The sequence below is a fragment of the Microtus pennsylvanicus genome, chromosome 9, assembly GCF_037038515.1.
Source record: "Microtus pennsylvanicus isolate mMicPen1 chromosome 9, mMicPen1.hap1, whole genome shotgun sequence".
Taxonomy (NCBI): domain Eukaryota; kingdom Metazoa; phylum Chordata; class Mammalia; order Rodentia; family Cricetidae; genus Microtus; species Microtus pennsylvanicus.
Genome location: NC_134587.1, coordinates 101,065,555 through 101,078,096, shown reverse-complemented (window position 1 = coordinate 101,078,096; position 12,542 = coordinate 101,065,555). Strand labels below are relative to the sequence as shown.

The following is a 12,542-nucleotide window of genomic DNA, read 5'->3' as shown; positions in this document are numbered from 1 at the left end:
CCTCCTTTTATCAATAAAAAAATTAAAAAAAAAAAAAAAGAAATTGTGATGAAATGAACTAAAGAGCAAAAAAAAAAAAAAAAAAAAAAAATTTGCCTTCGGAGTCTGTATGGATTATTGGTGGCCTTGGGAAGAGGCATCATTTGCGAATAGTAAAATAAATGATGATCTCATAGCCATTGTGCTCTGACGACTGGACTGCTTACTTCATTTGCATTTCACAGTGGCCATACAAGTTGTTACTGTAGATCTTAAATGTCTTATAAAAGTCTGTTGCTAAGTTTGCCCAATAAGGCGCTGGTGGGAGGTAGTGAAACATAGGGGATATTTGTACATCACTGGTGGCATGCCCTTGAAAAAGAGAGAGGAATGCTGGGATCTTCAGCTCTCTCTATCCCAGTTCCTCAGCTTTTGGGCGAGTAAATTCCCTTGTTTTGTGCTATGTGTCATCACCATTAGCTTCAAATTAGCAAGCCTAACCAATCAAAGACTGAAATTTCCAACGCTGTGAGCACAAGCAATCGTTTTCTCTTTACCATTTTACTGTCTCGGGTATTTTTAAGAGTGGTGGAAATCTGATTAACTCATGATTGAGCATTTTTATTTTAATGGTGGGAGGAATAAAATAAGAAAGAATAAGTGTTAAACATCCAACAAGGTAATAAGGGTTTAAGCAAGCTTTCTAATTCCAGACTCTATATTTTAATCTAAATATGCAGATTTTATGTTAAAATCTAGCTATATCCTGGTTCCTGAGGCCTCCAGGTATATTTTTTTTAAGTTTATCAGTGAAAACAAATTTGATTTTTATCCAGTATGTGCAGAATATCTTGCGGAACTGTCACCTGAAATGACGTGACTCTTATTTTTTATGAGACAAATATAAGCATTTAAATATAAGGCAGAAGAGAGGAATTTCCATCTTAAAAAAATAGGGCATGAGGCAATATGCCATATTGAGGTTTAAAGGAAACATGAGCCTCAGTGTTGGCCAATGGCTGTTGGCATTTTCAGACATATTCTTCAATGATCAGTGTTTATAACAGAACTGCAGAGCCCAATAAATGACAACTGGAGGAGCCAGCAGAAGGTTAGTGTTTATAGGTGGAAGGAATGTGTTCAACAATTGCTTGTTCTTCTAATGATTATTCTCCATCTTCAAAATAAGACCACAAAAATTTTGGCAAATGATTGACATATAACTGGTCCGATGCAGTTTGTGTCTTTTGGTCTCTTAAAAGGATGAAACAATTTTACTGAATTCTCACTGCATTGGAGCTATGTATAAAGTATTGGGAAGTTCACTGTATTTTATTTGTTGACATAAGCAAAATGAAATAGAGTCAGAAGCACAAGTGATCCTAGTCTCCCACAGTAAGGTAGTGAGAAAGGGCAATACCACAAATTCCTAAGGAATGTCTAAAAAGACCTCTCAGCTTAAAGGTCTTTGTTAAAACCAGTATTAAAACTAGATACATATAATAAAAAACAAATTAACCAATAAAAAAGGGGCACAGATTTAAACATAATTCTCAATAGAGAAAACTCAAATTGCTTGGTAAAAAGAATGCTCAACTTAGCAATCAGGAAAATGCAAGTCAAAATTACCCTGAAATTTCATCATTTTCATCTTATACCATGCATCAGAATGGCAAATATTAATATCATCAGTGACAGCTCTTGTTGGTGATGATGTGGAACACTCCTTCATTGCTGGTGGCAGGGAAAACTTGTATAGGTACTATGAAAATTATTGTGGTCCCTCAGGAAGATGGGAACCAGGATCTACCTCAGATCTACCTGTATCACACTTGAACATATGCCGAAAGGATTCTTCATCCTACTGGAGACACTTACTTGGATGTGTTCATGGAGTATTTACCCATCAGAAGAATGGATAAAGAAAATGTGGTACATTTATACAATGGCATACTCAGTTATTAAAAAATAAAAACATGAAATTCACAGGTAAATCAATGGGATTAGAAAAAAATTAACCCCAAATCCCAAAAGACAAATATAGTATGTATTTGTTTATATTCAAATATTAGCTGTTAAGTCAATGATAACTGAGTTACAATTTGCAGTGGTTAGGTATAGATTAAGGGACTGGGGGGACAGGTAGCTCTATAGAATAGATTATGGATGGATGGGGTGTAGAAAGAAGGATCAGATTGGGAGGAGGATAGGAGGAGGATGAGGGAATACAGGGAAAAACAGCTAAAATGAAGAATTATTTGAGGGTCAGCATGGGAACTGCAGTAGAAGTCTCCTGAAATAAATATACATATACAAAGGAGATTTAAATTAAATCTCCAAATAGTGTGTCAGTCAGAGCCCCAACTAGTTATCTCTTGTCACCAAGTGAAGTTTCTAGTGCCAGGACTGGGTTACATCTAATTGAGTTGTTGACCAAATCCCCAAACAACAGAGGCTGTTGCCAAGTCTATAGATTGCTCACCACAAGCTTACAGCAAGGCCCCATTGATGAAGAAAATACCTATACAACTCACTGAACACGGAGAAGCTGAACTGGTGCCTCCATAGAACCTTTACCCATACGTTCTATGGCTCTTGGTTCAGGAAGGTACTCTGTATGATATCCCAGTCATAAACCTTCTGGTCAACAATGGTGGCTTGACTATGCTAGGGCAATGGTGGCACAAACCTTAAGGGAATAAACAACTAATATCTTATTTGACTTAAGGTTCATCCCATAAGATGGAGAGCCCATACCTGACATTGCTTGGGTGACCACGAACCCAAGACTAGATAGCCCAGGGACTTAGGATAAAATCAAATATTAATGTTAGTTAAAAAATAAATAAAACTTGCAATAAAATGGCTCCTAGTGATATTATGCTATTCTCACAGATCAATGCCTTACTCAGCCATCATTAGAGAAGCTTCCTCTTGTAAGAGATGGAAACAAATACAGAGATCCATATCCAGACATTATGCAGAGTCACAGGCCTGTGAACACTCAGCTCTAAATGAGAAGTCACCATCAAATTCTTGCCGTAGGGTCTTGGGTAACCCAGTGAAAGATGGGGCAGAAAGAACCTTAGAGTCAGAGGGAATGGAGGACATGAAGCCCTCTAAGTCAGTGTGTTCACAGCTCATATGAACTCACAGAGACTGCACCAGGTCCTCTGTATATATTATAGCTTCCAGTTTAGAGTTTTTATGGGACTCTGCAAACGAGTAGGTCTCAGTTACTTATGCCTTCTCTTGGGCTCTTTTCCTTCTGGCTTGTTTGTTGTTTAATTTATATATCCAGTTCCAATGTGTTAGTTTTTGTTTTACCTTATTGTATTTTACTTTGTTTTATTATCATCCCTTAGAAGCCTGTTTGCTTTCAAAGAGACAGAAAGTGAATGGATCAGGATGGGAGGAGAGGTGGGGAGGAAATGGGAGAAATAGAGAGAGGGTGAACCATTATTAGGCTATATTATATGAGGGAAAAAATCTATTTTCAATAAAAGAAAAAAAAAACTAGGGAAAACCAACCAACCAACCAACAAACTAAATAAATAAACTAGTATGTAGAATGCAAATGCATTGCAGCATGAAATTCTCTTTCTTTCTTTCTTTCTTTCTTTCTTTCTTTCTTTCTTTCTTTCTTTCTTTCTTTCTTTCTTTCTTTCCTCCCTCCCTCCTTCCCTCCCTCCCTTCCTTTTCTTTCTACCCTGGGAAGGTGCAAGCCTTTTCCTTAACAAATAAATCTTTCAGTCTGAAGTAAGTATTGCCATACGCTCCCTTCTTTCTCAGCTGACACTATATTGATGTCTATCATTTGTTATCAGCAGTATGGGCAGATCTGGACTGAATGTAGGGTCTCACTCGTTAGTTAGAGTTGGAGAACTGGGGCTATGGCTCAGTGGTAGAATATCCACCTGGCTTGCCTAAGGCTTCGGTTTTAAACTTCAAAAAAGAAGCCCTAAAAATGTGTGGCCAAGAGTAAAATAAAACAAAACTTAAAGAGTTGGGGTCATTCTGTAATGGTGACATGTAAAATAATAGGACATAAAAGTCGTAGTGTTGGGTCTGGACAGGTGGCTCGGCTTCTGTTAAGAGAACATGCTGCTCTTTCAGAGGACCCTGGTTCCATTCCCAGCACCCCCATGGGAATACCTCCATTTCCTGGGGATCTGATATTCTCTTCTGGCCTTCTCAGCTACCAGGAATACATATGGTACACAGATATACCTTCAAGAAAAACACTGATCACACAAAATGAAAACAAATACTTTTGAAGTAATAGTTTATAATTTTTAGGAAAGAATTAGGAAAGAAAATGTAGATGTTAAATTCTATAGAGGTTCAAAGAATTTTCTTCTCACAGAAAGGTACTTGACGGAAGTATATACAATTTCATCCAGAAGAAATATTAACACAAAACATTCTTTTTCTTAAATTTGAAGTAATATAAAATTGCCAATATTGGCTGTGTTTGATCCACAGCTATGACAGCTTCCTAGTAATCTGTCTTTATGGAAACTCCCTAGTTTAATGGGCTTTAATTCAGAGGAGAGAGTGGGAAGGAAACTCATATTTTATTCCATAATAAGGGTTGAAAATAAATTGTCCATCAAGTTTTCCTAGACATCATGCATTTTGCAGGAATTATATGTTCCATTTTATTATTTTAAATGAGATGATTATTTTGTGGGTTATTTTTTACAAGACACATGATACTTAATATCATAGTCACATTTAGCTTTTGACTGACTAGGTAATAAAATAGACACAACTAGTTGTCATTGCCTATACACTGAGTTTAGTTTTAACTAATAAAATAGCAAAGCAAATATGACAATTTGTTATGGAGTTTTCCTCTTTTGGGGGGTCCCTTTTACTATTGCAAGGGGCTAGGTACTGTTGCATTACCACGGTGGTGGTCAAGGGCAGCCACCAGCTAGATGCCATGACAATGTCAGCAAGCTTTCCTGAAGAAATCGATTTCTCCTTTTCATCTTGCTGAAAAGATTGAATTTAGATATTGCACAATCCATAGATTCAGTTTCTCAGATTCAGCTTCTCAATCACAGTCTTATTCTTTCAAATTGATCACTTTACATGATAGGGACAAAAATCTGCTTTCATCCATAAAAATAAACAATGTTTAAACCTAACTGACTTGTTACAAATAGAACTAAGTCGAATATTTAAAACCTTAAAACTGAGCAGATGATTCGGTTGATAGAAGTATTTCCCATGGAAGTCTGAGGGCCCGAGTTCAATCCCCCAAACCCACATAAAATGCTGGATGCTGACACATATCTGTAATTCAGCATTCCTGGAGCAGGCTAGGAGGCAGAGACCTGGGAATTTGCAGAACCTTGAGGGGCAGCTGAAGCAGCAGCTTAGGAGATTGAGGAGACTCTGTCTACATGGTGGACAGCCAGAACCTGGAAGGCAAGAAAGGACTCCTGAGAGTTGTCCTCTTACACACACACACACACACACACACACACACACACACACACGGGCACGGACACACACTCCTGAAAGCTATCCTCTTACCTATCTACACAAACACAGACAACAAATAAATAAATATGTAAATAAATAAATAAATAAAAATTTAAAATCAAAGCTCATTAGGATACGAGGCACCCAGGAGTGTTGCAACAAATACTCCCTGAAACCATCTTAGCCATAAATATACAATTCTCTACTAAGATCTGATGCTCTAATATGCTAACTACCAATTCTCTGGACTATAAGTACATTATATTTGTTTTATTATTTTATTTCAGTTTTTGAAGCAGGGTCTCTTACATTGCAGGCTGGCCTTAAATGCCTTATCCCATTAAGGATGACCTTGAACTCCTGGTCCTCTGCTAGGTTTACATTTGTTTTTTGGGATAATGAGGATCTGGCCCAGGGGGTTGTGCATGCTAAGTAAGGGCTCCACCAACTGACTTACACCCTTAGTCCAAATGTATAAAGATTTTAAACGGAACAGCGACAGATCTGTGTGGAAGAGCTAACAGACATCACTGTCTATTAATAAGAAGGCAGATGTCCTCATATGGTACCATTTTCTCTCCCAAGAAATGACGAAACAAGCTCATTCTTGCCAAGGATGTGCACTCTAGGTACAGACTCTGAGAAACCAGTATGTGATAAATGTTTCTAGACATTTAATGTGTCCAGGGCAGGAAATTCGGACACAGCCAGTAGTTCAAAAACAAGGGTCTTCTAAAAAAATTTGCATTTCTGCTTCTAAGATGGGATATATAGGATACACTTTTTCTTTAGCCTTGCAGGAGCAACACCAGCATTAATTATACACACAGCTTTTCTGGTTGGGTTAAAAAAATATTGCGCATGACTCAGCAAAAAATTTCAAAAGCAGTGTGTTCACCTCTGTAATCAAACGTTTTTTTTTTTTTTAAACCTGCAGTCTGCTCCCTATGAAGGGGCTTAGTTGATGTTTAAGAAAAGAGGCCGCCACTGTAGTGGTCTTTGAGAAACTTCAGGTTTGCTAACAGGAAGCAGTCACTTTCCTAAACTCCGGGTCCCCCCATCTTTTTACTTCAAGTAGGAAGTCTTATCTGCTTGCTCTTCTGCAGTGAGCCTAAAATTCACCACATCTCCAAACCAAAGGCTGTCTCTCCCTATCATAAGGGGTGTGTTGTGTTGTGTATGTGTCTTGAGTTGTGTGTGTGTGTGTTGTGTATGGGGAGTGGGGGGCTCCTGGAGCCTTACAATGGCAACTTGGAACAGGAGCAGGTTCCTCAGATAAATATACAAAGGCCACGGAAGACTGGAAGTCCCAGCTAAAAGGACAGTAAAGGTTCTTGTTATAAAAGGAAAGCTCCGCTTGCCAGGCCCCCGGAAGCTTGTGGGTGGGGGCAAGTCGTCTCACCTATTTTGGAAACTACTTACAGATGTGGGGAAACCTCGGAATTGCTCACACCAGGGGTTTTTGCAGATATTTCCTCTGACTCCCCCCCCCCTCCCCAATTTCCCACAACCTGTGTTTGTCTTGAGTCTGCTGGGCTGATGGCTGACATGTAGTTTACCTCAGCAATCCTGCCGCCGGCTCTTGCCCTGTTCTGAGGAGGAAGTCAAACAAGTGAAGCCTAAGGGTACTGGGAGGCGCTGGCCATAGGCGCCAGAACTGTCAGAAAATTTGCGTGGCGAGTATTACTTCCAACTTCCCTTCCTGCGCCCACGTGAGCCCTCGCACCAGCCCATCAGCGAGGGCTTAGCGTTTCCTGCTGGTGCGATCTGGAACTCGATTTTTTTTTAAAATTATTTTTTCCAGTTCTTAGTAAAACTTTGTTGGTCGGGAGACTGACTTTGAACAGAACTCTCTTTTCTTACCTAAACAGAGGGGAATCAGATACTTCTCTTCCACTCTTGTAGAAAGGTTACAGAGCAGCAAGGCAAAGAAACACACTGCCTGTTTATCTGGGGGTGGGGTGGGGGCAGGATGGGGAGATTTGCAGCTAAGTTGTCACGATCCCTCGCGCCACCCCCGGTCTGGCGCTGTGCATTGACACGTCTCTCATCTATTAATTGCTGTTCATGGAGGGCAGATGAGAAATATTTTAGTTTTTATCTTAGTAAAATAGAAATGGAAATGTCAGCGCGCTCCTGTCTGTTTGTTTGTATAAGGCTATCAAACGAAGTCAGAGAGGAGGCTGTGGCCCGGATCCTGACCCTGATTGTATGAATAAGTAAGCAGGATGCGAGTGATTGGGTTAGATGCTGCGAAGATTTTTTTTTTTTCAAGTTAGGAAGAGGGTAAAAAGACAGCTTGGAAGGGGGAAAGAGGCACTCCACATCCTCACACCCCTCTACTCTCTTGCAGCCAGGAGCTTCCCTGGCTTCTGCAGGCTTTTAAGGTCTGGTGGCGTAGAAATGCCTGCCCCCCACCCCCTTCCTCGGTCTCCCCTTTCAGTTCAGAAGTGCTGATGTGCAGACCGGATTCATCTTCTCCGAGCGGCGGCGGCGGCGGCGGCGGGCGCAGGAGGCTGCAGCTCGCGCTCGGCCGCGGGGTCCTGACAGCGGCGGGGGCGCGGCGCGGCAGCCCGAGCTCCGGTGGCAGCTGAGCCCTCGGTGCGCCTGTCGCCGCGGCCGCGATCGCGGGAAGTTCGGCCGCTGGAAGGACGACCTGGACCGAGCCGGCTTGGCTGCGGCTGCCCCGGGCCAAGCTCCTCACCTGCCCTCCGCCCACACGCGGGCCCCCAGCCAAGTCCCCCAGCTCCCGGGGGAGCCAGGCAGTGCTTGCCCTCTTTACCGTCCCGAAGGCACCCGCACGTCTCCGGACACCTGAACACTTAGGTCCTTCCGAGGAGCCTCCCAGTGGGGAGAAGAGCACTGTCCCTTGAGCCCCTTAGAACCATGAGGCCCACCGGGTCTGGTCCCCTCCTTTACCTCAGGGAGAGGAGGATGGGTTTGCAAGTGCTCTCCCCGAGGATGCCCCTGTGGTTAGTGGTCTTGGGTTTTGTTTTTTCCTGGGAACTGTGGGTCTGCACTAGCCTCGATTATGATTACACTTTTGATGGGAACGAAGAGGACAAAACGGAGCCTATAGATTACAAGGACCCGTGCAAAGCCGGTAAGTGACTGCCTAAGTTGGGACCGCTGCGCGCCGCTGGGGACCGAGGTGCTGGAATCTCCTACTGGAAGCAGTGGGGAGCTCACCTGTTTCCTTCTCCCCCTCCCTAGCCCCTCCGCCGCTCGTCCTCTCTCCCCCTCTCTTTTCCTTCCCCTCCCCACCCTGCGTGGCCCAAGTTCCCTGGAGTTCTGTGCTAGTATGATCGGATGCCAAGCACTAGTTTAAGGCAAATGTCCCGTCCCGGAGTTTTGGATCCCTCCCCCAACCACTGTGAAATTAAACAAGCCATAAACACAGCTGGCTTCTGTGGGTTTTAAATGCCAACACGCAGCGGGTTCAATGCATCAGGAGGGGACAAGACCTCCCCTGTTCCAGGACGCCGTTCCCCAGCGTCTGTTCAAGACCAAGTGGGCAGAGTTTTCCAAAAGGTGGGTGGGGTTGGCATTGCTACCTCTGGACACTTTCACTCTGTCCTACCGGGAGTTTTAAGCATGAGCTTCAGGCCAGAAGGGTGTTGTGGCAACCTTAGAAGAACTCAATTCTAGATAATGTTCCAGTTTTTGGTTTTGGGGGATTTTTTTTTTTCAATTTTAAAATAAATCTAGAAATATTTATACCAAGTTGCTATTCAAGCTTGTGTCTTCCTCCCTGGAAACAGTCTCTGGGCAACAGTGGGACTGGCACTGTCTGAAGCCCAGGGCTCTCCACCAGGGGTCCGGGAACACCCAGGTCTAGCCCTTCTCTTCCACTTGCCAAGCACCAGCACGCATCTTCTGTCCAGCCTGTGGTGGGAGCCCCTCACATGCGGCTCATAGGGCCACGTGATCTCAGGGACCCAGGGCTCTCAACACTGGCTGAAACACCATTCAGGGTCTGGGCATTCCCTGTCCTAGGTTCTGTTGGATTGTAGCTGAGGCAATCTCAGTTCATCGGGAACTCATGACTAACTTTGCGAAGGTTACTCTAGCAGGCCAAAGTAACAAAGTGTCCTTGGGAAGCCAAAGACAAGGTCTGTTCCAAGTCAAGAGGTGTGGCTTCCAGACGAGGGAGCAGAGAAAGGGTAGTCCAGATAGGAAATAGATCTAAGCTTATCCAGATTCCAAGACTGATTGGCAGGTCTGTGGTTGGATTTTAGACCTTTCCATAGGTAAGCAAACCCTCGTTAACCCTTCTTGAGCCTGAAGGAGACCTGTGCTCAGGAGAAGGAAACCGCTGGAAATTCCCTGGTTTGTTCTTATCTAGGATACATTGGCTCCAGTGTCAGATGCGCTCAAGCAGTCTGATCTCTCACTGTGAATATTCTATGCAGATTCTAGTTCGAAACTCAGAGTGTTTTCAGGGGACATCTGTCTTGAACTCAGAGTTCTGATTATGTACTGTGTTAATAAATTCGCTCTTGTCACCCTTAAAACTGTTTCCCCGTGTTTCTGGGACTTGATGGTCTGGTCCAGGAAATTCTACTATAGCAGTGACTACATGCCAATGTAACTTTTGGTAGGCGGAGTGTTTGTAGTAATGCTACAACTTGGAAAGTGTGCATTTCTTGCTTGTCTTTAGGTATGGGTGAGGCCCCAAATTTATTATATTGCTAGAGAATTGTCTATTGTGATGCCCTTTGTGTGAGTACCCAGCTACCAGGTGTCAGTACAGTGTGCTCCAGCACACCTTAAGCATGGGTGCTTGTTTTTCTTTGCAAATAAATACAGAAAAAAAGGAAGAAAAGACAGCTTGAGTAATACTGATGTCTCATTTCCCCCGCACTTACAGAATTATTTTTAATATGAATTTTGGAATTAAAACAGAAAATAATAACTTAGACTTATTATTGTTCTTTTTTATTGTTCTTTTTTAAACCCATTTATGACTATGTGTCTGTGCATGTCTGTCTGCATATGTGGAGGAAGAAAGAATAGCCAGTGTAGAAGGCAAAGAAATATGAACAGGGTCTGGGGTCTCTTTTCAAGTGTTCTCTCTCACCTTTAACATACGAAGATGAAAGGCTATAACTGATCTCTGCCTGGAGAGTGATAAAATTTGTCTCTTTTATTAGTACTGTATAAGACAAACAAAAAGTTAAAATAATCACGGAGAACATGAACACATGAAGGTGACCCAAGCAAATTGGGTGAAAAGTAAGTTGCTGGAATAAAAAAAAGAGCTACAGATCCGTTGGGAAAGACAGTCATACAAAGTCAAGAGGCTCTTTCCAGTCTAGGACACCTTTGCTCTCTCTTCCAGTGGGTTCCAGAGTCTGGTCTGAGAATTGAGTCCTTTCTGGATGTTGCGAACATACATCCTGATATTCAAACAGCTTTATGGTTTTGAAATTTCTCTCTCTCTCTCTCTCTCTCTCTCTCTCTCTCTCTCTCTCTCTCTCTCTCTCTCTCTCTCTCTCTTTAGACAGGGTTTCTCTGTGCTGTTTTGGAGCCTGTTCCGGAACTAGCTCTTGTAGACCAGGCTTGCTATAGGAATTTCTACCGCCAGTAGCTTTTAAGGTACCCGCTCACTTGGGCATGGCCTCGGATTTCTTTTAAGCGTCCACCTTCACAGGCTGACCTCAAACTCCCAGAGATCTGCCTGCCTCTGCCTCTGGAGTGCTGGGATTAAAGGCGTGCGCCACCACTGCCCGAGCTTTGAATCTTTGCTGAGTGTGTGGTTCTAGTTGGGGGTCACAGCATCCCAGTGTGCTGGAGTTTGTTAATCTTCCCACCTCAAAGACAGGAAAACAGACTGAATGACATTAAATGTCTTTGTCCCCCTGGAACCCCACCCCAGCTTAATTTTTACCTTTCCTTTCTGAGGCTTTCTTTTAAATACAAACCAACAAACATAAACCACAGAAATGAGCCCAGGCTTTTCTGTAATACTGATTGGTTTAGAGGAAAGTGTTCTCATATCATATGTGGGTGACGTGACCAAGGATTTAATTTCATTTATTTTAAATGTAAGTCCTGTAAATCAAGGTCATAAGTAGTGTAAATATTTATCACAAAGATAAATTGCCAGATCCACTCTTAGGAGTCTAGTATATTCTCAATACAAGACTTTCATTGTCTCATTCTATAAAATTCTATTTCAAATAAGACAAAAATCATGGTACCCAAGAGAAAAATATTCTGTCATAATTTGTTAGATTTTAAGACTGGAAATACTATGGGAGAGACAGGAAGCTTATAGTCATTTGGTTGAGTTGATTGAGACATTTCTGGTATAAATGAAAATCTATCAGTTAGTGTACCACAGATGAAGTCTGCCAGGATGGAAGGTGGCTACTTCCTTCTGTGAATGCGTGTGCACAGAGCTGCAGGTAGAGCAACATGAAGGGATGTCTGGTTGGCCCCTTTATTGTGTCATACTGGTAGGCCACCTGCCTGTTTTAGTGTGCAGTGAGGTTGTGCCCAGTCTCTGGAGTGTAAAAGGGTCTCCCAAGACACAGGGAGCCCATGGGAGTTTGTCTTAAAGCGGAGGATGACGTATCTCCATGCCTCCATGCCTCGTTTCATAGGGCGACTCCAGTAAGTGTGAACCAGAAGCCTGACATCTGTGAAGTGTCTGGGAAAATCCAGCTTACAAGGTTATCTGCCAGAGTTGTACAGAAATGATGTGTGAAAGCAGAGACGAATGAAACGATTGGGCTAAAACCTCTCCCCACTTCCCTGCCTTTCTCCATCCATCTCTCTAGCCCTCTGTCCTTTGTCTCTGCTTTCCCCTTCTTCTCCATTTCCTTCTGTTTGTTTCTTTACATTTGAGAAGGTATTAAGGATGTTCACGCACATGCAAATGCAGAGATTGAAGAAAATGCATCTTAAATGATGAGTAAAAAGTTAGAAGACTGGCAGATGAAATCCAATGTTTCTCAGTAAGTTCATTCTCCCCTTACACACATGTGAACTTTGTGGGAGTTTTGTACCTTGAAATTCATGAATGGATGGTTCTTTTCCTTAAAGGTCAGTGAACTCAGAGA

General features: G+C 42.6%; 1 protein-coding gene across 2 annotated transcripts in view; it reads left to right on the top strand.

Moving 5' to 3' along the window:
• The first annotated feature begins 8,258 nt into the window (after window positions 1-8,258).
• The window catches only part of Tll1 (tolloid like 1), a 178,627-nt gene continuing 174,343 nt past the window's right edge, over window positions 8,259-12,542 (top strand). The window contains exon 1 of one of the 2 annotated variants that reach the window (XM_075986871.1): window positions 8,259-8,578. In XM_075986871.1, the coding sequence (XP_075842986.1) occupies window positions 8,362-8,578 (217 nt within the window). In that variant the 5' untranslated portion in view covers window positions 8,259-8,361. The remainder of the gene's footprint in view (window positions 8,579-12,542) is intronic. The other variant, XM_075986872.1, reaches the window with a different exon arrangement.